The sequence below is a fragment of the Vombatus ursinus genome, unplaced genomic scaffold (assembly GCF_900497805.2).
Source record: "Vombatus ursinus unplaced genomic scaffold, bare-nosed wombat genome assembly UNPS02005286.1, whole genome shotgun sequence".
Lineage (NCBI taxonomy): Eukaryota > Metazoa > Chordata > Mammalia > Diprotodontia > Vombatidae > Vombatus > Vombatus ursinus.
The window spans coordinates 3,066,010-3,090,832 of NW_020945064.1; the positions used below are offsets into that span (position 1 = coordinate 3,066,010).

At 48.6% G+C, this 24,823-nt stretch overlaps 1 protein-coding gene across 4 annotated transcripts in view; it reads right to left on the reverse strand.

Annotated features, from left to right (window-relative positions):
• Window positions 1-418: 418 nt before the first annotated feature.
• WWP2 (WW domain containing E3 ubiquitin protein ligase 2) overlaps window positions 419-24,823 on the reverse strand; it is a 120,218-nt gene continuing 95,813 nt past the window's right edge. For all 4 annotated transcript variants that reach the window (XM_027847153.1, XM_027847145.1, XM_027847160.1 and 1 more), the window contains exons 11-24: window positions 22,055-22,109; window positions 17,065-17,146; window positions 16,419-16,547; window positions 15,115-15,193; window positions 14,687-14,758; window positions 14,349-14,437; window positions 12,253-12,412; window positions 10,178-10,311; window positions 9,699-9,839; window positions 5,335-5,455; window positions 3,940-4,044; window positions 2,977-3,073; window positions 2,649-2,721; window positions 419-2,356 (exon numbers count right to left, since the gene is read on the reverse strand). In XM_027847153.1, coding sequence (XP_027702954.1) covers window positions 2,257-2,356; window positions 2,649-2,721; window positions 2,977-3,073; window positions 3,940-4,044; window positions 5,335-5,455; window positions 9,699-9,839; window positions 10,178-10,311; window positions 12,253-12,412; window positions 14,349-14,437; window positions 14,687-14,758; window positions 15,115-15,193; window positions 16,419-16,547; window positions 17,065-17,146; window positions 22,055-22,109 — 1,437 coding nt within the window. In that variant the 3' untranslated portion in view covers window positions 419-2,256. The remainder of the gene's footprint in view (window positions 2,357-2,648; window positions 2,722-2,976; window positions 3,074-3,939; window positions 4,045-5,334; window positions 5,456-9,698; window positions 9,840-10,177; window positions 10,312-12,252; window positions 12,413-14,348; window positions 14,438-14,686; window positions 14,759-15,114; window positions 15,194-16,418; window positions 16,548-17,064; window positions 17,147-22,054; window positions 22,110-24,823) is intronic.

A 24,823-nucleotide genomic window follows, 5' to 3' on the forward strand; every position in this document is an offset into this window, starting at 1 on the left:
TAGGAGAAAGCTATCTTCTTCGTCAAATGCCCCCGCCCACCAAACCTTCAATGGCCTGACATTCAAGCCATCTCTGAAACTCCACCTGAGTTTTTCAGAAAAAGGCTTAGGAAGTCTGATGTGGAAAATGCTGAGGCATTACCCTCACTGAAACATTCCAGTTTCAAGGCCTACCTTGCCCACCCCAATCTTGGTGCGTAGATTCTTCCTTTTAAACAAAGAAATCTTGGTATATATGGTGATGCAAGTCCACAGATGTCTGAAGGGGTGCAGGCGGGTGGCTGAACATGAGCCCTGAGAGTCCGATGAGCCCAATAGGGTGACTCAGGCATGCTTCCCAGAACAGCGAGGTGAGCGGATGACCCACCCTCTTCCCAGAAGGGGCAGTAAGTTATTCCACTGACTTCCACACCAATACCTCCTGCAGCTGCTGATTGTTTATTGCACAAGAGATCAGCATTGAGGCAGAAGGGATATTACAAAATGAGCTGGTGACCAGCCTGCTGCTACAGAAGTAGTTTTTTTTACAGACGCTTCATTTATATACACATATGTACACGCATACGAGCGAACACACACACAGACACACACACAGACACACACACAGACACACACACAGACACACACACACACACACACACACACACACACACACACACAACCTAGTACTGACAGCTCTCGGCCAAGGCAGGAAGCCCCAGCAGCTGCAGCCTGCATGATCAAACGGGTCGCAGTACAACCCAGCAAACAAGTGAGGAAACAAGGGCTGGTTTCCCCACCCCAAGCTGGCCATCATTCCAAGGAGGACACGACACACATCAACGTGGAGCTGCCAGGCTCAGGCCCCCATGAAGTGGAACCAGCCAGGAAGCAGCTGCCCAAGAATCCTATTTAAAGCTAGAACCCTATGGCACAGGTCGGGTCAGGCAAGGAGGAGATGGAGGAGGCATTGGGGGACTCCTTGAGTAAAGCACACCTGCTGGAATCTAGAAGGCAAAGGGGGAAAGGCAAACATGGGGGCCCAGACACTGGGGGTGAAAGGTGCCGCTTCCTGCCTTCCTTTCTAGCAGACTGATGGAATTCTATTCAGCAGGTGCAGAAAGAAGGCTGCCCAACGCTGACCCTTCCTGTCTCGCTCCACAACAGGAGATGATGGGGTACACTGAAGAGGGCCTCTCTGGGGCAGGAAAAGGGAACCAGGAGCCTGTAAGTCAGGGTTCACCCACCAAATCCCCTGCTCTGGCAGAGACACAAGGCCCCTGGGTGGAGGAGGCTGAATTAGCCGGTGGCCAACTCTCCTGCCAAGCTGGGCCCTGCTCCAGGGGAGCTTTCAGAGAACTCGTTTCTGCACAGAGCCCCTGTCTTTAGGAAAATGGCCCTCACAAGCCTATGCAGTCCTCTGAAGGCTAGACCTAAGCTTAGAAGACCTTGGACTGTGTCCCTGAGAGGGAGGAGGGGAGAACTCGAGCCCTTGGGGCCTGGTTCCCCAAAAGTCCCAGCCCAACCCAGAGCTCGGGCTCCATGGAACGACAGCAGCATCACACAAAAAGGAATAAACAAAAACCCATGATCTGCTAATCAGGAGTGACCACTGCCATGGCCTCAGCCCCTCCTCCACCCCAGGGGCCTGTAGTGCTGAGCCCCCGCTGGGCTCAGCCTGGCCCTCAGGCTGCACCCCAAATCCCTCACTCTCACATTCAATTTAAATGAATCACTAAAAAAATTTTAAACTTCTATTTCAAAACACCAAAATGTCTCCTATTGGGAAAGGCAAGGGAAACCTCCCCCAAGAAGCTCATCTAACCTGTATCTCTCATCACCCCTTCTTCTGGGCATTTGCTTGGTCCAATGAGAATAGGGGTTCCTTCCCCCCAACTCACAAATGTGATTCTCCAGCACTGGGGAAGGTGGGAACACCTTCACTGAGGAGATTCTGGCCCTCTGGTCTCTGATACAGGACACACACACACACACACACACACACACACACACACACACACTCTCACACACTGTGAGAAGAGGGGTGATGGGTAATCCCAGGCTCCATTCCAGTCTCCCACCAGCTGGCTGCCAAGAGTGGGGGCAGGAGCCCGTGGGCAGTAGGGCCTGGGGAAAATCTGCCAATGCGAGGAGACTTAGAGACCCCCACCACACTGTGGGGACCTCCTGAGAGTCCATTGTCCTGCTGCCACAAAGACAGGACTCAGTGACTGCCCAGCATGGCATGACAGGGAACTCGAGAGAGGCTACTCTTCATCACTCCTGCCCAAAACCCTCTGTCTCCTCAATGGCATACAGCAGCTTCTCCTTCAGCTGCTCATAGCTCTTGTAGGGGGGAAGATCCAGACGGTTGAAGCTGGAGAGAAAGAAGGAACAACACTATTAGCGAAAATCCAGCGGCCTTGGACTCTTCCCCCGGAGGGCTGCCCACTCAAAGCAGAGAGCGTCAGGACAGGTCAGACAGGCTGCACACCTGAGCACGTGGGACACATCTTTCTTAGCTAGTCCACACCCCAAGGTGTGCTTTAGGAAAGGAAGAAATGTCACACACACACCAGGGGTCCCCAAGCAAGCACAAGTATCAACCCGACCTCACTGGGGTGTTCTGTGTTCCCTAGGCCAGCATCTCCCCCAAAGGAACAGCTTACCAGGTGTGGCTCCGAGGCAGCCAGGTTTCCTTGCCAACCTTGTCGATGCAGAACTTCTGGGGTCCGTTACTGCCTGGTGGCCATGATAAAAGCACAGGGTTGAGTGAAGTAGAAAACTGCCCCACAGCGACTCCACCCCACTCCCATTCATGCCAGTTCCAGTATTTATAAGAAACCAAGGCTATGACCACCCCCAGCAAACACTGCACCTGAGCCTATGGAACTCTGGGATTCCACAGCTGCTGCCCGTACTCCTCTCAACCTACAGGACGTCTCTACTCCTGACCACCCTGGACCTCCCCTCTCCTTGCACGGTCCCTGCACCAACCGATGAGTTCGGCAAATCCTCCCACAGGCAGGCGGCAGGTGCCGGTGACAAACTGCAGCAGGCGGATCCTTTTCTCATTGTCCATCTCCTTCACCACCTGAAAGCCAAAGCACGGAGCCCAGTCAGACAGGACACTGGGCTCCGATGAAACAGCACAAGTACAGAAACAGAGAGAGATCAATCCTGGCCTCTGCCCTGAGCTGTGACAACATCTCTGGGGTTTTCTCAGCAGAGCTGTGATCCCAAAGCCAGAGGAGACAATGGTGGACACCCAACCTAACCATCTCCCAAAGAACGGGACTGGAGAACATTAGCAGCAATCCACAAGGCAGTGCTGGGTCCCTGGGACCTTTCAGTCAGCCTACAGGTCGGATATCGTTCTAGCAGCAATCAGCCCGTGGAGCCTGGGAAGCCAACTCAGCCCTGGGGCTTCCTAATCTTGGCTAGCCTTGGATCTTTAAAGGAGAAAGCACTCAACTCACGAAGACCAGGTCTGAAAGTCCTTCCTATTTCTCTTCCTGTCTGACTGGTAGGGAAGTCAGTGGCTAGCAAATGCTTCAACTCTAGCCTCTACTCCTCATCCAATGCTCTGCCTCCTACACACCAGTGATTAGAACTGGAAGGAAGGTGACCAGTAACTTCCACTTATCACCCTAGATTCACCACGCCAGAGCCTTTCCAGGCCAGGAGAGCCCTGCCTTTCTTTTCAAGGAAGCACATCTGAAAGTCTGAGGACAATCAACCACAGACAGGACGTGTGCGTCCGTATGTGGGTGGGTGTTTCTGTATAAACCACCCACATACGGGCTAAGAGGTGGGGGAGGGGTGTGAAAGGGTGGTAAAGGCAGCACAAGGTGCTCTGGGCTGCCCCCCCACTTAGGAGGCTCCCTGGGCCCATGCTCTGTGTCCACGTCACCCATCCCCCCTCCCTAGAAGGAACAAGGGCCTAGCCCCAACACTCACCTGCCAAAACCACTGGATGGGTCTGCTGTTCTTGGTATAGTGACGGTAGATGGTGTTCTTCTGCCAGTCAGCCATATCAATCTCCTGCATGCCGCACAGCATCAACTAGGAGACAAATGAGACCCGTCAGCACTAGGGCCAGCCCCCATCCCCCCCGTGGGCTAATACCCAACCCAGAAGGACAGTGGCTAGGGGCAGGGGCAGGTGCTGCTTTCTACACCCTAAGCAGACACAGGCTCCAACAGGAGAAGGATAGATTAGATCTGTACAGGCATCGGGATTTATTTATTCCCAATTAACTGAGATTTACCCCTTTTAAGAACCAAGGCTTTAATTTTAACCATTTGACACGGAAATCCTTCTAAAATGAATCGAATACCTCCATGCCTTCTTAAACAAAGTGTTCTGGCCATAATTTAACCTCTTCTCACTGACTCTGGGCAAACATTATGACTATCAGTTACTGTACTGTATCGCCCTCAGTACCTCAAATTTCCATGAATTTCATTTCAAGTGTTTGATACTTTCCAAATTCTCATGCATTTTAATAGCTTTTCTGCCTTTTACTTGACAAGAGACTGTCAGCTGTAATTTTCTGCTGTTGTCACTGTGCCAGGCCCAAGCCTCCCTCCTCCCTGAAATTTCTAATTTATTGTTCTGATGGTTCTGGACTGGAAAATCAAGTAACAAATCAAATCTGTTTAACCATGTTAAAAAAAAAAAAAAAGAAGAGAAGACAGGCACTGACTGAGGGTCTAAAAGCCCTCTCATGAATGTGGTAAACATGGTTTATTTAGTGTATGGACTTTTTAACTTAAGTTTTGGCTATTCAGAAGCCTCCTTTGCTAACTTTCTGGGGATTAATCTAAGCCCTAAAAGGCCAATGCTGCTATCAAAGCAGCCTCTGGGTATGAAAGGGCCATTCTCCCAACAGGATACTTTCCCCATTAACAAAAGACCAAGTCTCTACAAATAAATAGCCCAGGAAGGGTCACCAGCTACACCTACCTGATGCTGCAAAGTATCATGAGCATGTTAACCTGGGGCCTCCTTGCTATAGTCTAGCCTGAAAGTCACAACTGTGAAATTCAAGGAGCCCAGTTATCTATTCCAAGCCCTATCTTTTACCGGTGAGTAAACTGAGGCCACAGAGATTAGGGAGTGTTGAGTCTCAGATCCCTTGAATAACAGGAGGCAGACATGAGGCTCAGCCCCAGCGGCCTGAGCTCTAGACCCTCTGTTCTTTGCCAAAGCACTACGCAGCCTAGATTATTGAGAAAGGGTCTTCTCCAGAAGCAAGTTCTGACCTCTCCACTACTGAAAAAGAAGTAACTGGGAGCACAGGCTACTGGGCCAACCAAGAACCGAGAGCCACAAGAAACCTGGGGATCTCACCTCGAGTTCCTTCTCATCAAAATAGCGGAGCCATTCCAATGGAGCCACTTCATTGAAGCCATCCAGGAAAGCTCTGGTCTGCTCTTCCACACCTCGGGTAAATCTCCAATCTGTCAGCAGCCTGAAACCAAAAACCAGCCCATCAGCACCAAATACGCTGAGTCTCCAACCCTCTTTCTCAGGCTCTCGGCCATCCATGGAGTCCTTTTACACGTACCAATCCACACAGGCCAGGGAGTAAGCCTGGATTCAACCCTGTGCACCAGAGGCACGACTTTTATTCGTTCATTAATTCCAATATTTACGGAGCACCTACTCCGCATAAGGTGCTGCAGAGGCTGAGATGCAAAAACGAATAAGACTTGATCCCCACCCTCAAGAAACTTATAATCTAAGAGGAGACAGAAGACAATTACGTAAATGTGATAGTGTTGCGTTACAAGGATATAAGAGATAAAGTGTTATAAAACAAGACATGAGGCAACACCTCCCCTCATCGCTTTGCAGAGGTGAGAAGTCCATAGGTATTTATACTATATGTTGTCAGATTTTTTTTTTACTGATTAGCTTTGTTGTTGATTTTGTGATTTTTCTCTTTTTCTTCTGAAAAAAATATTTATTTTTTTTAAAAAAAAGTTAAATGAGGGGCAGCTAGATGGCACAGTGAATAGAACTCTGACCTTGGAGTCAGGAGGACCTGAGTTCAAATCCGGCCTCAGACACTTAACACTTACTAGCTGTGTGACCCCAGGTAAGTCACTTAACCCTGACTGCCTCACCAAAAAAAAAAAAATGTTAAGTGTTCAGTGAGATCATATCCAAAGAGTAGATAAACTGAAATTACATGGGAGAGAGGGAATTTAACCTTAGCCTTCACGGATGGATAGGCAGAATTTTCAGAGGTAGAGGTGATGGGGAAACCACCCCAGGCAAGAAGGCTATGAGAACGTGTCATCCAGTTTAACTAGCAGAGAGTACATGAAGGAGAGTAGCATTATGAGCCAAGGCTAGAAAGATGAAAGGCCATGAAGCTAAGTAGTGTAAACTTTATTCAGTTTTTTGTGAAAGGAAAGTGAGATGACCAAAGACATGCAGTAGGAAGATTAATCTGACTGTGTGTAATATTTAAGAAGATTAGAAATGGGAGAAAGGCTAGCCAAGAGACTACAGAAAGATGCAGCGAAGGCCTAAATGACAGTGGTCAAGTAGTTGCCATGAAAAGGGGGAGATTCCACAGAACTTAGTGGCGTATTGAAAAAAAAAGAAGCAAGAAAAAGGAGGAAGTGAAAATAAATACAAGGTTTCAAGGTTGAGTGACTGGGAGGGAGGGGTTGGTTAGAGTTGGAAGATGAGGAATTCAGTTTGTAAATGCCAAGTTTAAGGTATACCAGCAGGACGCTCGGGGAAGCTGTCCAATAGATAGTTGGAATTATAAGCCTGGAGTCTGAAAAAAATCAAAGCCGCAACTACAGATTTGGATATCATCCACAGGGGCAGCTAGGTGGTTCAGTGGATAGAGTGCTGTGCCTGGAATCAGGAAGACCTGAGTTCAAATCCAGCCTCAGACACTTACTAACTGTATCATTCTGGGAAAGTCAACATTGTTTGCCTCAGTTTCTTCATCTATAAAATAAGCTGAAGAAGGAAATGGCAAACCATTCCAACCCCAAATTGGGTCACAAATAGTCTGCCATGACTGAACAACAACAAATATCACCCACATAAGGAAATAGCTGAAACCATGAAAATGGATGAGATTGTCAAGGGAGAAGAGTAAAGATTGAAAATAATCATTATTTCATAATGACAATTTATATAATAATTATATTCTTAAAGACTTCCTCTTTGATAGTCTTTAAAAACTAAGAGTCAGAGAAAAACAGAAGAAAAAGAGATAGAGACAGGCAAAAGCAAAGAAAGTTAAGGGCAGAGTCCTGAGGAATGGTTATATTTAGTAGGTAGGAGAAGAAAAGTACGAGATCATTTGTCACAGAAGCCCAAGAAAGAAAAAAGGGTCAAGAAAAAGAAGGCAGTCACGTTAAACGTTGCAGAAAGATCAAGAAGGATGATAAGCGGAAAAGGAAAAAAAACTAATGGCATTTACAATAGGTGGTCTTTGGTGATCCTTGAGAGAATAATTTCAGTAGAGAGGAGAAAAGTTGGACAATAAGGGGCTGAGGAGTGAATGGGGGGTGAGACAGGGATCAATGTCTACTGGCCGGGCAGTGGAAAAATGATAGAGCTTGAAGAGACAGCAATCTCTTTTTAGGCATGTTTGGAGGGAGGAAGAGGAGGAGGAGGAGGGGAAGGAGCCAGTGGAGCAGACCAGAAATGCAAATATTTATTAAGCCAATACGAGAAGCAGAATAAAACTATGATGTGCTTGTTGGGGTCAGAGTGCTTGTGTTGAACGTTGCCTTTGGGACTGGGGATGTGAGAAAAATGGAGCAATCCCTGTGAGGAATCCAATAGGTAGACATTGACATGTGAATAAGACAAGTGCCATGCAGCAACGGGGTCCCACATTACAAATGGGCAATGGTTCCAACCAAGAGTTTCAGGTCTTTCTCTGTCTACAAGTGATTGGCAGCCTAGGTGAGAGAATGGATAAAAACAATGTCCATGGAGAGAGATCCTGAGGTTGGGAATGAACAAGGTGGGTGCAATAGAGTTCAAGAGACAGTCCATCCAACAAACATTTATTAGGTAGCCCTACAGAGGCAGAAATCAAATGGTCTAGGGGTAAGGGATTGAGGGTGCTACCCACCTATGGTGGTGTCTGGGCAGGGAGGCAGGGGAAGCCAAGAAGACATTGCTGGACTGGGAGAAGAAGATAAAGGTAAGGTGCAAGAAGTCTGGTGCACAAGAAGGGTAGAGTCACTCAAAGTGAGGTGAGAGGAGGGCAGGAGGCCACAGTCAGAGGAATCACATTGGCTTAGGCTCTTAGGGGCAGCAGTCGCAGAGTTAACAAGAAAGGCTGGGGACCCAAGGCCGTGTCACCATCAGACTGAGCAGAAGCTTTAAAAGGGGTGGGGAGGGGCTGCAGGCACGAGAACGAAAAGGCTGAACAAGTGAGCTGTGGCTGGGGGTGGTCAGAGAAGAAAAGACACACAAGAGCATATGCCGAGCAAAGTGAAAACGGCACAGGACTCAAGGGGTTCGTTTGGGAAGGAGAGAGAAGAGAAATCTCGATGTTATTATTTGAGGCATTTTCTTCTCACTCACTGGAAATCCAGGCATGGGGCCTTCACTATTCCAGAGGGCTGAAACTTTCAATATGTTTTTTTCAAGTAAGAGAAATTACTAAGTGAAAAGAAGATAAAAATTCAATTGATCAATTAAAACAAGTCTAAAAAAAAGGCTTGGGATTCTGTAGTGAAAATGCCACTCGTCTAGCAGCCAGACCTTGACGTTGCCTGATCTGACACTGGCCAGGGGAGTCGCCGAGGACCAATCTCCTCCTCCCACTGAGTATCTGTAAAATGGGGACAATAATGAATTCCTGCTTCCCTCCCAGCCTCATGGTGAGGAAAGCACTTTACAAGCTTGAGGGTGCCACAGAAATGGGAGTGACAATGCCAAGTGCAGTGTCGTCTCAATTTCAACAAAGAAGGAAAAAGGACTCTGAAACCACCTTCCGTCTACTCAGTCTATAGCTCATATGTGCAGAGTTTTCCCAATGCTGTCCCCCCGTTAGAATGTGAGCTCCTTGAGGGCGTATTTGCCTTTCAGTGCTCAGCAGAGCTCCTGACATGATAGACACTTAATAAATAAACATGTATTTATTAAACAAATAAAGTCGACTGACTGACTGATCTCAGAGCGATGCATCAGTTCTCCCTGCCTTCACCACACTAGCCAGGCAGCATGACTATCACTCCAGAAATGAGTGTCTTTTGCTGGGGGGGCAGGCAGGGGGGGTGAGGCAGACAGAGCACTGAACTCGGGGTCAGCAGACCCTGCCCACACTTCATGGATGTGTCATGTGATCTCTTGCCTCAGTTCCTTCACCTAGAAGACGGTGATCACATTTGCCCTACCCACGTCAGAAAGATGGAGTGAGAAAATAAAGCGCTGCCTCAAAGCGAGTCACTGTGAGTCCCTGGGGAACCTTCACCATTCAAGGCCTCGTCTGTGGCTGGCACCCCAAAGAAGACCACAGGCGTGAGGAAACGCACCATCCTGCCTCGGGGACCCGGGGCTTCCTGTGCCCAGCTCAAACCCAGGCTCCTTCACGTCAGTGCAAGAACGCTGACTCCGGGAAGCATAGAGGGAGTTAAGGGTCCGAGAGAGAGGGATGAAGGGCCCCCCCCAGCTCTCCTCTGGCCTTTGCCCTCCCCCTCGCCCCACCCTTTGACAATTACATGATGTATTCTTCTTTGTTCTCCTCCGTGACACGGATGCTCTCGCCGCCTTCCTTCAATTCGTGGGTTGTCACCTTGCCCAGGATCTCCATGTCCTGGATGAAGTACAGCTCCAGCCCACACTCCTCCAGGTTGTTTTCTCTGGGTGGGGAAGGGACCAGAAAAAAAAAAAAAAAAGGTTTACATCATAGGGAGTGACCTCCCAACCTGCTTCCTCATCCTCACTTCAGGCCTAAGGCCCAGAACCCAAAGGGTCTGTGAGCTCCTAGTTACTGCCTGCAGGATGGCCTGCTAGAAGCGATGGACAGCTGCAATCAAGCACCTGATGCTGAGCTTTGATCCAGTCATGCAACCTCAGCTCCACAAGACACCGAGGTCATGAAGACGTTTTCATTCCAACCTGTTTGTGTGGATAACAGGGCTGGGTCCCAGGGAAAGGGGCCCAGGCCAGACCCTGACTGGCAATGACAACCACTCACTTGATCCAGACAATGGAGTTGTAGAATTCGGGATCGATGGACTCGAGGTCCTTTAGCGTTGGTCTCTTGTTTAGCATCCGCTTGTAGAAGGGGAGGGTGAAGCCAGTGTCAATGAACTTTCCATGATAGAGTGCCTAGGGAAGGAAGTGACAGGCAAAGTCACCTCAGCCACTGGGCATGCCTGAGCACCTGGGACAGAGCAGCAAAGCAGGGCCGAGCCAGGTCCTGACCTCTACAGGGACCCAGAGGTGCCAGACGCTGGAGGGGGCTGGGAAGAAAGGAAAGTGCCTTCCTCCATACCAAGGGCCCTCCCTGGCCCTCACGCCCCACCTCTGACACTCCATGACAGAGTTACTCCCTGAGTCAGACACGGGCCTGAGAGGCCCAGGATACATTCCACTGATCCTGCTGCCATCCCTGTGCAGTGCCCGCAGAGGAGAGCTGGGTGGCTGGCTCCCCCTGGGCTTAGCAAGCAGCTGCCCCTGGGCTTAGTGAGAGCACTTGTCTAAACAGCTCCAGGGGGCTGCCTGACTCACAGACTACACCATCTGGGAGGCAAGGCAGAGGCAGCCAAAAACAATGCAGACACTGGAGCGGCTGGCGGGCCAGTCGTGAGTAATAGTCTGGGGTTTTACTGGTCTGTCCTGTCGGCTCTCAGGGCAGGCAGCCTTTGGGAGACCTGGAAGGAATGTACCCACTTCCTGAGCCCAGCACCTTGGCCAAAAACTGCTAGGCAAGGGGGAAGGGCGACAGTGAGGTACAGGCACTGAGGCCCCTGGAGTCCTCCAGGGGACAAAGGAGAAGAGAGAACTTCAGCACCAGGGGAAGAGCTGAGGGACATCAAAGTAAAAGCACGGCACTTCCCTCGGCCCATCTTTGGTTTCCTACCTTAAGCCACAATATACTGCCCTCCCACAGCCTGAGACTTCACACTGCTGCCATCCTTTGGACACACCCTGACTCTCATTCGATATGCATTCTGAATCTTCCTATGTGTACAACAACATCCCCTTCTAAACTCCACGTTTCCAAACTGCATCTCACTCACACCGCCCAGGTGGGACAGTCCCTCAGAAAACTGTAACAAGTGGCTCCCGTGAAATCAAATCCATGTTTCTGTAGTCAGGCTATTGCCTCCGATCCTCTCTCTCCAATCTGCTACTTACAGATATCGAAGGGCCTTCGGAAGGGCCAGGAGGCCTTCAAATCCAACTGGCTTCTCGAAGGCTCTTAAGTTATGAGTTAGCAGCAACCAATTTGTCAACAGGCATTTACTGTGTGCCAGGCACAATGCAGTAAGTCAATGAGGATACCAAGGCAAACAGGAAAGTCCCTGCCCTCGGTGGGCGTATCATCTGTAGGGAGACAGCTACTTGACAATGACCAAGCTTCCAAGATGCTCAGCAGAGAGAGAGATGCACTACTCCAGGCACAAAGAATTATCCATGCTGGGCGGCACTAACACCCACCCATCACTAGCTCCTCCGGAGCAAGGAACGAGGCTGGGCCTTTGGGATTCTGGTGGGGATCCTGCCCCTCCTCCCAATCCAGCTACCTCACACCCAGGAGCGTGGCCAACGTGGGAGGAACGGCAGGGGGGCTCCGGGGTCAGCAGAACCACACCCAGGGGCCAGGGAGAGAGGCCAAGGTTAATGTAGGCCCCAGGATTTCCTTTCTGAATAAAGTGGGGGTTTTTTAGGTCAGTTGTTGGGAAAGGACCCTGATACTAGTATTAGACACGGGTCTTGTATCATGTCCATTTCAGGACAAAGTCTGAGAGTTTTTAGTATCAAAAAGCTTATAAATTCTTAGAGGACAGAGATGAAGCTCTGAGAAGGAAAAATCTGCCACCCGGCCACTCCTCTCATTCAGACAGTGACCCTCCGCCCCCCGCCCCGACAAGATTCAGCGTAATCACAAAGCTCCCTTCACCCAGTCATCCCCTCCAAGGAGAGGACGACCCTGCATGTGTCTGCCTCACTTCTCTCCTCAACACCCCGCTTCCTTGGGAATCAGGAGGGGAGGGAAGAGAGGCCAGGCACCTGGAGACCAGATGACATCCCCGGAGCCCTTACCATTGCTATAAACCTGCCGATGAAGCGGAAGTAGGTGAGGTGGTCTGGGTTGATGGAGGAGGCCGGGTTGATCTGCAGACAGTAATTGTTCTTCCCGGCATATTCAAACAAACAATACATGGGGTTGAGCACCTCGTGAGACAGGAGGAAGAACCACTCTCTGTGAGAGAAAAGAAAAGACAGAACCACAGATAAAGGGAGCCTGTCCTGAAGATACCAGACCTGCACTCATGTGTTTCTGCTACAGCCTCAGGAGTGAGATCCGGGGCCAGGAATCCCAGGAACAGGGCCTCAGCGATCCTTCTTGGGGTCTTAAGGCAATAAATAGGTGGCAGGAGAACATGTAAGGGCTGGTATGGGGGCAGCAGGTCACCAGCTCCACACAGTGGTAGAGCCCAGGGAGGCAAGCACGAGCAGAGGCTTCCCTGGGGAGTCTGAGGACAGTTCAACGTAACCAGATCTCATGTGGCCTCAGCTAAGGGCAGGAGAATGATGATAATAACAGTAAAAACATCAATAACAACAATGGTAACAACAAGAACAACAACAACAACAGCTGGCATTTATCTAGCACGCTAACGTCTGCAAAGCGCTTTACAAAATGCTCGTGGTTCCTGTTCCTCCCTTCGGCCGGTCCTAGATCAAACAGCCTAGTACGTGGCCTGCGCCCTACGACACAGGACAAGGGGGCACCTTCAAGACCAACATGGAAAGGCAGAGCAGACAACGTGCTGACATATGTGCTAAGATTTACCTCCTAAACCCAGCCACCCCTGAACAGGTTTCCTCGCCGTGCTATAATTTTGGGGTAATCTATGCTGCCTCTCAATTATCAATCTAGTTTTCCATCATGTATTGTGTACAGAATGTGCCAAACTGTGGGTGTCCCCCTAACCCTCTGTGCCCAAGGAACCTTCCTGTGCCACCTCCTCACCACGATGCCCCCTCTCTCATCCCCTTGGGCATGCACCTGAACCAACACCCCACTCCTTGGACTCTCCCTGCTCCTTGGGTACCAGGCTCACGTCAGACTCGCTGAGCCCTCAGCACTTGCGCTAAACCCAAAAGGAGCCATGATAAGTAAGCCGGGTTCCTTCAGTCCCTCCTCCCTGGCTTCTCAGCTGTTTGTGGCCAGAGAGACGAGGATTCCTCCGATGCAGAGAGCGCCCCAGTATCCTGTCCGTGGTTCTACCCTGTGGTAGAACAGCATGACGTAACCTACCATAGGGTAAAACCACTGGCAGGACACAGAGAGAGACACACACACACAAAGGGCAGGAGCCACACTGGAAGCCCACAAACCAAAGCCTGGAGGAGGAGGTGGAGGAGGGTCACCACGGAGAAGGAACAATAAATCTAGAGTGGGACAAACATGAAGAGCAACAAGAAGAGGACATGGTGGGCCGGGAGAGGCGTTTAAACCCAGAGCCAAGCAAAAAGAAGCCCCCAAGCAGCAGAGGAGGTGTCCAGGAGGCCAGGGCCCCGCAGCCTGGCAGAGAAACCGCCTGCCTCTGCCCAAGTGCTTGCTTTATCATAGAGGGCAGCTTCTCCCAAGGACTCTGTCTACTTTATGAGATGGACAAAGGAGGAGGAAGGCAATAATTCAGGGGTTCCAGTGGTCGAGTCATCAACTTGCTCTCTCCATTTGTAACCTCTTCTCTGCACACCACTGTCCTACAAATTGTGACCCAAATTGCAGAAAAGGCACTCTTGAAGAAAAGTCTCGAGGTGACCATGGCCGTATCTGATCCAGGAATTGAGGGATATGCCTATAGACCTGGGGGAGTGGATGTGACATGCACAACTTCGGCCTTGTTGAATTTAAAATATCCAAGTATAAAATGTATTTCACTGTCTTAAAAACAGGAAGAAATCTCTGGTTTCTTTTCAGGTACACATTTCATGCTAACTCAGGAGGATCCTGGGAAGGCAAAAGGTGATTTAACACTGAACCCAGGAGAGGGAAAGGAATTCACCTGAGTTGATACTACCTGAAACCTGTCTGGCTATAGGCCTTGTTCCCCAAGGAGGGACAGAAAAAAAAAAAAGGAACAGCCACTTGGTGAAAGCACCCAAGCCGCCATCACTAGGCTCACCTGGCAATACCACCATAGTCCAGGCCCTCCTCACCACGCATGATGATGTACAGCCGGCGACGGAGGTCGTATGGCTTCATGTTCATGATCTGAGAAGAAGAAAATATAGACACCCCCCAAAAGTGTCAGTCCCCAGCTCTCCCAAATCACAGCACAGAGCAGAATCAGAGAGAATCTCAGGACACCCTCTCCCAAGCCTTTGGCTTGAAGAGAACAAGCATCTTGCTAAAAATGCTCCACATTCTACTTGAGCAGCCAACACGTAAGAAGCCCACGTGTGTGGCTTCTCCATGCCTCTGGGCTCAGGGAGAAGGGCAGAGTCCTCGCTGTTCCCCTACCTGCTGGAAAGAATCCTCAAAAAGCGTCTGCCTGGACACACTGATCTTCACGTGGCTGGGTAGGGCATTTGACTGGAAAGAGAAAAAAATCCCTTAGCAGGGAATCAAATGATCTTTACTTGTTCTCCGCCCTGCTCCACCCTTACAATCAATCCAACCCAGGGGGCCTGCACAGCAAGCAGCCCCAGCCCAGAAAGCCAAGTTGAGTCCAGCCAGGAATGAACATCCAGCTGCCTGAACCACACCCACCACAAAAGTCAACTATAGACAATTCGTCTACCCAGAACTAGACAGCTTAGCTTCCCTCCAACCCTCAAGACTATAGGACAACTCCTCATCCACTTGAGCCTGAAAGTAACCAAGCAATCCTGATGAATACGGCTGGGATGGCCCCCACGTGGGCAAGCATAACTGACACTGTAACTCACATGGCAGAGAAAACGGAACTGGTGATACTTCCAGCGAAAGCTTCGATCATAGGCTCCAGGAGAACCGCCTTGCTTGTTTCTATGAAAAGCAAACAGTTCCCATAGTTCGTGAAATTTCCCAAGCATCAGCAATTTACCTTTCTGCGTCCTTTAGAATGTTTTATTTTGAGAAAGCTGGTTAGTTTAACACTGGAGAAACTAAGACAAGGAGAAAGTGACTTTCATTAGGCTATTAAGACTAGTCAATACTTAAACTCCTTCAGTGACCCAGGCCTTCAATGGTATGAACGCTCTCTCCACAATCATTCCTTGGTAGATGGCTTCCTAAGGTACTGTGCTGCTCCCCACCCCCAGTTAATCCGCTGAGCAATCTTCTAATGAGCAGCCTGTCTGCTGACAACAAACACGCACGTTCTCCATCCCTGGTGCAGTCCTCAAGGACTTTCCAGCCTGGGAGGACCCACCGGGGTTTGCGTTCTGCCACGATAGCGGCAGAGGAACCAGGATTGCCACCAGGCTATGATGAAGCATAGAGGAAGCTTTCAGTGGAGGATGGAGATAAACCTGGCACAGAAACTCAGATTTCCTGCTTCCCAGAACCCTGACCAGACAGCGCAGATCAGGTTCATTTTGGAAAGATACCAGAACCATTACTGTAAACCATATGGAAACGAGCTGAAATCCTCATCCACCACTGCTACCACCATCAGGCTGGCTGATTCAAGTCCGCTAAATATATAGTAAGCATTTCCTATATTCAAATGTTCAAACGTTTTTCAAAAGAGATAATAATCTTTGGACAAGACTACCTGTGCTATTCCTACTGTTCAACACAGAATGATGGGACGGCAATGTACTTGGGAAAGCAAGCTTGTTCCTGCCCCTGCCTCCAGAGAGCTCAGACATCTAAGAGAGATGTCCTCCCAGGCATTTTAAAATAGGGATTTTTAACCTGAGAAGGGGTCCACAGGCTTCACCAGACTGCCAATGGGGTCCAAGACACAAAAAAGGTGAAGAACTCCTGTTTTAAAGAAACTCCAAAGATCCAGAAATGAGTTACTGGACCACTATAAACTCGGACCCTTCCTTCTTTCCAGGTAACTTTTGTCTACCATCCCTTTGGGGGTACTGGGGATCCAAACTACAGCTTCAAATCTAGCCACCAGGGGGTGCCATAGAGCAGCACAAACCCATAATGGGCTATTGCCCAAACTCACCAGAGGGACCATCTCCTCCAAAGCTTCCCTGTATGGAGCCAGGCTGAAAGAACATAACTCAGCCCTGGCACAGCATGAAGAACTCACCCTGATTCAAATCCGGGACGTGGGTCCTTAAAAGTCGTGGTGCGTGTGTTGTGGTCCACAAAATAGCGCACCCCCTCACTGGTGTATTTCATTTCCCAGCCTGGGGGCAGGGCAGGCTCCTGGATCATCCTGCGGGACCCAAAAGAAATGTCATCATGGGCAACAGACACAGTGACCGTCACTTCTCTGCAGGGCCTGGGACTCTCCTGTTCCTGCCCCACCTGTGTTTTAGCCATGGTCTGCAGAGCCCTTTATTTAGCATGGCCCAGGCCTGGGCCTAACTATGGCCAGGCTCCAAAGAGAGCCTTTGGCAGACAGCGACAGAGATGGCTACCTCCCCAAGCCCGAGAGAGATCGCCTCCTTCTAGATGGCACTGACACAGGAGAGAATCTGCAATATCGGGGCACTATCCAGCCAACACCACATTCTAAGGGGAAGTGACACTCAGCCTTTTGGGTTCTCACTGGGATCCTCCACAACTACACTGAGGGTGGCAGGGCCAAGTTCACAAGTGGCTTTTTAGAAGCTACTGGCAGCAAACGCCATCCTGAGAGGGTCTCAGGGCAAAGGACCGGCTCTACTTTCCCTTGGTGACAGATGCTAAGAACTAGCCAGCCAAGCCCCCAAACCCCCATCCATACATACCCTTGGGTACGAGGGTCCTCCCACTGGGTGGTGCGGGTGTTGTGATTGACATAATACACCCGTCCATTGTCCTGTCTCTTTTCTGGAAAAGAGAAAAAGAAAAGGTAAAGAGCTAATTTAAGTATTTCTTAGCATCTTTCTTTTCCTTTGAACTCATTCTAATGTTCCTGCCCTTAAACTTTTTTAAAGGTTCAACTGATAAGAACTTGATACATTTCCCCCCCAGGCTTCACTAGTGAGAAGGGAAAGGAGTCTATTTCTGTCTCTGGGGCAAGCACCGTCTCCTCTGCTGTGGCTGGGGCAGAGGGAGGTTGAGGAGAAGGAGTGGCACCTCTGCCAGCTGGGCACCAAACACATGTACCTCCCTACACTCAGTACGTAGCACACAGCAGGAACTCAGTAAGTGCTGACTGACTGAGTCTCTCCCCCGACCCAGCCCAGGCTTCAGGCTCTATGATTTTCCATCCACAAGGGACCGAGCAGTTAGATTGCGGACACTTAGATGGGCCAGTCCTCGAAGCACCCATAAGCAAAGCAGTTCTGCGGGCATCTGCATTCTTCTATTTGCTCCATCTCATCCGACTTTGCATATCAGCACCCAATCCCTGCCCCAACACAGCACGAGATGTTGAAATCCCTCTTCTATTAAACGAAGATCCTAAGTTTTAAAGGTCCCATTGTCCAAACTCCTAATTTTACAGATGAGGAGACAGAGGCTCAGAGCAGTAATGGAATTCCAACCCAGGTCCTCTGACAAAAGACCTCAGTGCTCCTTCTCTAGACTACGCCTCCCATCTCCCCTTCAGAGGCTCTATATTGTCCACCCAAACCCCTACACCCCAACGACATTCATAACCTTTGTTCTGGTCCAACTGTAGGCCTACACAGATATGTGTATAGTGCCCCTCTGGATCAGACACCCAAAGACAGACAAACATTTGGGGTGACTACTGGGGCATTTCTCTCTTTTGGTTTGCTCTTCTTATTTCTTAGGCTCCTGTGACCCTTTGCTGAAGGCTATCTTAAGCCTAAGGTCAGCCTGGCTGCTGCCCTGCCTATTGGGCTGATGGAAATTTATAGAACGATCAAACGTTCTGGAGAGGAAATATATCTGTTGGGGTCAAATGGACTTCATTTTGAGGTGAAAAACACTCGAGAATGGGTCTGTAAGAATTGGTTTGGGTTCCTCCAGGCCAAGAGAACCCTAGCTAGTGACTCTCCAACCCTTATTGAGGGTCAAAAGAATTCCCGAAGGGGCCAAGGCTCTGAAGCCCACAGGAAACCAAGAGTTTCTATAAAGTCACAGTCTTGGGGCCAAGAATCATTCTCAGGGAGTGCTTTCAGCAATCTGAGCCTCAGCTTTCTCATCAAAAAACAGCCAAAGTGATATCTGAACTCATCATTCCACAGAACTCAGAAATCATCAATGTATTAGGTAAATATCACCATCACCACTACTAAAGGCGAAGAACTGCCTTCTCTTCTGCAATGCCAATCAGATCCAGAAGCAATAGCAAGCTGAAGCTCAAACAGGAGTCAAACTGGAAAACTCCAGCCTGCTGCAACCCATTCCTAAGGCCCAGCTCCAGAACTCCCCAGGATCTTTAGAGCTAGAAGGAGCCTTCTGGAGCTCATCCAATCCTACCCCCTCATGTTACAGATGAGGAGACCGACGCCCAGGGAGGGAAATGCCTTGCCCAGGAACAAGGCTTGAACCCAGGTCTTTTAGACTCTGTAAATTTGATGTTGTTCAACCTGACAGCCAAACCTTTTTCTACTGCTTTCTTCTCTCATCTGTATAGACAGAGAGAAAAGAAAGAAGGCCAGGAGCCATGAAGTAGCTACAACTGCCTCAAAACAGCCTGTGCAACCAGCCTGTGGCTGGAACCTTCCTTCTCCAGAGGCTTCTGTGGGCAAAAGCAGGCCCCTCCCAGCAGAGAAGCTGCTGCTGCCTCCGCTGAGAGCCTTCACGTCTGCCTCCCTGGGCGCAAAGCCAAGCTAACCACTGGGACTCAGGATCTGTCCAGCCTGTCTCAAGCCCACACAACGGAGCGTGCTGCTGATGGCTGAGCATGCTGACCTAGGCTCACTGAAGCAGCTCGATCCTCAGAGAACGACAACGTTTCAGATATGGAAGGGGCATCTGAAATCACACTGCATCTAAGAAAACTGAGGGAGGCTGGTGGGGGGTGGGGCAGGGGAGGTGTCTAGAGTAGGGGCAGGAGGTGAGAATGGTTTGCCCAAGGAGACACAACTAGTCAGTGGTGGTGTTGGGACCAGAACCCGGGTCTCCTGACCCGCCTTCTCCAGGCCTCTTTCCATAAGACCATTCTGCAAAGAGAATGAAAATGTCTCTTTTTCAGAGGTGGGGAACCTGGCCTTAAGGCCACATGTGGCCCACCCCTGGTCTAAAGGGCAACCAGTAACACCTAAGATAAAGAGCACCCCCAAGGGTAACCTGACAGCTTTCTGGGAGCCAGGACAGACACATGGGATCATTTCTCATTCTGTCTGGCTGCTTGGTCTTATTTCTTTTTAAATATCCCCAGTAAAGTGGCTACTACCATGGATCCGGGCAGACCAACACACAGTCCAAGAGAACTTGTGGTGAAGAAATGTTTCCTGACGCCGAAGCCAAAAAAATTCTTTTTCTCAATTTTGTCCTATTATAGCCTTCTAGTCCTTTCTGAACGATTTCGCCTCTTCCCTTGGATTTTACATCCTGTAAACAGTTTTTAACCTGGCCCTCTGGCCTGCTCCCATCCCAATTTAGCTCCATGCACTGAAAAAAACGTTCTTCTCTCCTCTGCTTACTTCTTTCAAAACCCCGAGTGGTTTTTCTTTATTGACAGCTTGACAGTGGGAGGAATTCAGAAATAAACAGCCTAAAATGTGGTACTCCTCCCTAGGGCCAAAGGAACAACTACTGTGCCACCTTGGAGCGCTGGGTCACAATGCACCAAATTCTGTTTGCTCTTTTCTACCAAATTAGATTACAAAATCATTTTAATTTGATGCACGTTCTTACTTCTTAGAAGTAGCTTTAGTGGAAAGCAAAGAGCACTGGGATGGGAGTCGGATGGCCTGGGTTCTAGCCTCAACCCTGCCCAAGTCAGCAATATGACCCAGGATAAGTCACTTCTCCTACCCCAACTTCAGTCTCTTTGTCTGTAAGATGGGTAGAATAATACTTGCAATACCTACCTCAAAGGGTTGATTATGAGGAATGCACTTTGTAAACCTTCACACCCTACATTACTATGAGTTATCAATGCCACCTGTACCATTTACTGCCAAGGATAAAATCTTAAGAAGGGATGGGGCTGGATCAGATACACTCAAAGATCCCTTGGATTCTATAAGTTCACCCTTCCAGCTTTCCATAATTCTACAGCCTGTCGATATGTGAAATCCCGATAATTTTTCTATTAATACACTTAGCCAGACAGATTACCTGAGTAAGCAAGTTCCCAGGAGCAAATGAGGCATGTCTGGACCATACATTAACTCATTTGTGGGGCCAAAGGGACAACAGGTACAGAGCCCATTCTGAGCCCTTAAATACAAGAGTAATTCACTCAGTGATCTCCTTGTGATCTCAAGGAATGGATGCTTCTCCCTAGTTTGAGCACCAAAGAGTAGTTTCTAGGCTGGAAGAATCCAGTTCCATAGACGTCTTTTTCCAGGGAGATACTTCCTTGTCATTTCCTGCTATTCCAAGTCTTCCTGCCTCTGTCCTCCCTGGCATTTACATCTGCTCCCAATTTAGTGCTATCTGTGTGATTCCAAGTCACACTGCCTCCCTTCTAGAAGACTTTGATGGCAAGCAAAACCAGTACTCAACAATCCCTATAGTTGCACCTGACCACTACCAGCTCATTAGCGTCTCTTTAGTGGCCCTTCTGGTCTCAAGCCTTTGTGACAACTCCAGACTCATCCATTAATTAGTAGAGTCTTTTTATAAAGTACACTAGAAAGACGAACCCCAACCCAAAGAGCTGAAGAGCTCTGAGCCTGGCAGAACAGCTAACAACCAGTCTGAGGCATGCTGGGAGAGGAAAGCACCATGAATTGCCTCTCCATTGTGCTGGTGATATCAGCATTCTTACTATAGCATGTTACCAGGTCACTAGACCTAGTCCAGTCTAATGTTCCTAGCATACAACCTAATCACTATGCAAAGTCCTTCTGCAATCAAGCCCTCAGTCTCTCTAAAGTGACGGACTTATGTTCTCCCCCTGTCCCACAACTTGCTTGCAACATTAGTAACTTTCATTTCATGTCTAGAGGAATAAAGAAAGGTAAGTGCCAGACAGCAATGGAAAAGCAGAGGAGACATCAGGGTAAATGAAGAAACAACAAATTCCTGAGACCCAAGGGAGCCTTAGAAGGAACTCCACATTAGAGCCCTCCACTTCCTCCTCATAGCATCCTCCCCAGCTGCATCACAACCAAAGGAGTTAGGCTGTTAACAAAAATGGGAAGAGTTACCATTGCTAGTTATAATGAGGCTTAAGTCCCCAACAGCGAGGCTTCCATGAGGACCCATTACAGTGTTTGAATCCAACCTCAAAGTCACAGACCAAAAATAAATGTTCTTTATCATAAAATTCACAGATAATCTCAACATTTCTTAACCTGCTACTTGAGCAAAAACCTAGAAAGACAGGTCCAAAAAACCTTTCAAAATCAGGAGAACCAAAACTTTCCATAGCCTCATGCTGCTTTAACTAAGGCTAATGGAAGCTGAGGAAGAGAGGATGCCCCTGCTTTACTTTCTCAACCTTATGAACCTATTGCCCACAATTTCTCTGGAACATAAAAGTAAGGCTTTAGACGGGTATCCCCAGTGTCAGACAAGGACAGCAGTAAGAAGCCTGGACCAACAGCTGAGAAAAAGCCAGGGCTTTGCAGGATGAGGCATAGAATGGCAAGCCTGGGGAAAGAGGGTCTGGGTCCAGGGACAGGAGCAACAGAATGTACTACTTACCCCAGCCAGGAGGAAGAGGGCCGAGTGGATCATGGTCAGATGAGGCACCAGAAGACTAAATACAACAGACACAGCAAAAAATAACACACACATAGAAACAAAGAGGTTAAAAATGACAATTAAAAAAAGAAGCAAATGCCAACAACTGATTCTTAAATTCTTCACCATCAGCCCCCCCACCCCCATCCTAGACTTTCCTCTGGTATTTATGGAGCACAAAGGGGAAATGTGAAGTAGTATATGCTCCATCAGGAACTTAAAAATGAAAAAGCCACCAATCCAGGACCCCAAAGGGACAAACAGAAGCTGAAAGGAGAGAGTGAGGCGGAGAACACGATGCATGGATGAATGTGGGGCAGGCAGCTAAGGCAGGGGAAAGGGGACGAGAGATGGCAGGAAAATTCAGGAGCAGGACTTCCCGGGAAGTTCAGACATGTGTGTCTGCTCTGCTCTTGCTAGCCAAGACGACTGAAATCACCACCACCTCCAACTTTCTCCAAGAACCACACACAAGAGGGGAAAAAATATCGCAGGCCTTTCCAATGAAATCATTCCCACAAGCCCTGCCCACGCCCAGTGCTTCCTGGCTGTAGACGGCGCCCTCCCCTCCTCATCTCCCTTCCCCCCTTTCTCAACATGCTGTGAGAGTAAGCAGCAGTGTGCGATATTAACTCAAACTGAAGGGACATTCATGCCCTCACAGACAGGCGTCTCCCCCAAGCCCCTTCACCTCCCCCCGGAATGTTCTTATGGCCTTTCACAAAGCACCTTTATTCCTCCTCCTGCCAGGAGCCAGCTCTTCACCCGGCCTGAACCTGGGGATGCTCAAAGCTATGGACCAGCCTCACCAGAAGTTTGGGGAGGGGGGTAGAGAAAGGGAAGGAGAGAAGTAGAGAGCGGGAAGGCAAAAGAAAGAGTGTGTCGGGGGAGAACTGGCTCAAGGGCTAGAGTGTCACTGTTTATATTCTAACTCCCCTTCCCCAGCTCTGCTGGGAGCTCCCCAGGGAATGGCAATGCCAGACTGAATGTTCACATAGCCCCGGAGGTGGGGCGAGGTGGAGGAAAGGGGGATGCTGTCAAACACTTTTCATAGTTAAATAAAAAAAGCATTGTTGCTAAAAAAGGACTTTTTATTTCACCTACTAAAATTTAATAGTTGTATTAGGGGATCACATTCCAAACGCAGGCTTCAGGATGCCTTATTTGCCTAGCTTGGGGAAAAGGGGGCCATGGATCAGGAAGGAAAATATATGAATGGAGCTCAGTCTGAGCTTGTGAAAACATTGATCTAAATTGCCACCCACCCCACCCTCATAGCCCTCCCTAAGAAGACAGAGAAACTTTTTTTTTCCAAGGGGACAACACAGCCCACTACTCAGTGCAAGAGTTTTAACGAAGAGGTTTAGTTTTGAACCCAAGGATGGCTTGAGGGGCTCCATAGCCCTCCTTCAGCCAAGTGCCTCCTAGGAGCTCAATGTGAAACTGCAAAGGGGAAGAGAGAGGAAGGCTCAATCCCTGAAGAGGCACAAAGGAAAAAGCCAAAGAATAACAGAAAAATTAGGCAATTAAAAGTGATGTGTCTTCCACATTAAATCAAGCCCCCACAGCTTGCTCTCCTTAAGAGTGCTTTAATTGGGTAGGAAAGGCAGAAACTTGCTTTCATAGACATTTGCCCATCACTACCCAGCCATGACACGCATAAAATCTCAGACTACACGCGAGATTCTCTCCTTTTCATTACCAGAAAAAGCACCCAAACGTACCATCCACCACGGAATTCAGATGTCATGAGTTGACACCCCACGTAAAACTAAGTTGAAATTCTGTCCAGTAGTTCATCTATTAAGTACAACCACCATAAACACATTTAGGCAAACGAAGGAAAGAAACTGGAACCAGATGGGAAACAGAATGCAGCTCTTTCCCAAAAGACGGCAGAATGCATTAAGTAGAAAGATGCAGAAATGTCCCTGGAGATGAGCTGCATAAAAGACAATTCTTAGAAAGGAGAGGTGATGAGAAAGGATAGACTTATTGGCCTAGGTCCTTCTTAGATGCCAAAACTTCAGAAAATATATGAGCACTCTATAAAGAGATTTTTTAAAAGTCTTTTCCTATCAGATCCTCCAAACCTGTAAGAAAGAGAAGAAAAGAAGAAGGAAGGAAAGCATGAAAAAGAAAGGGAGTACCACAATGAAGAACACAGTTAGCAAATAAGCCAGGAGCAATGGAGATACTGACACCTATAGAGATGGATATTTTACTTTGACAGTTAAGATTTCCAAATGCTTAGCTCTGCTCCACATATTTCTTATTTTAAAGAACTCAATGAAGAAAAAAGAATAGAATAAGGACAGCAAACAGAACCAAATCAGAGATGACTAACATAAATCCTTGCTCAGTAAAACCTATTCCCCACCTAAAAACATACTTTAAATAATAACAGCCTTTATATAATGCTTTAAAGTTTATTTTTAAGTTAAATTTTATTTTATTCTCAAAGACCAACTTCGTCTCCCTCCCACTTACCTCCCCCTCCTCCCAACCCTGCATTGAGAAGACAAGAAAAACAAACCCCCTGTCACAAACATGCACAGTCAAGCAAAACAAAATTTCTCACCGGTCATGTCTAAAAAAAGACACACTTCAATCTGCACTTTGACTCCATCCCCTCTCTGTCAGAAGGTAGGCAATGGCATCGCTTCATCACAAGTCCTCAGGAATTGTGGTGGGTCATTGTGTTGATCAGAGTTCCCAAGTTTTCATATA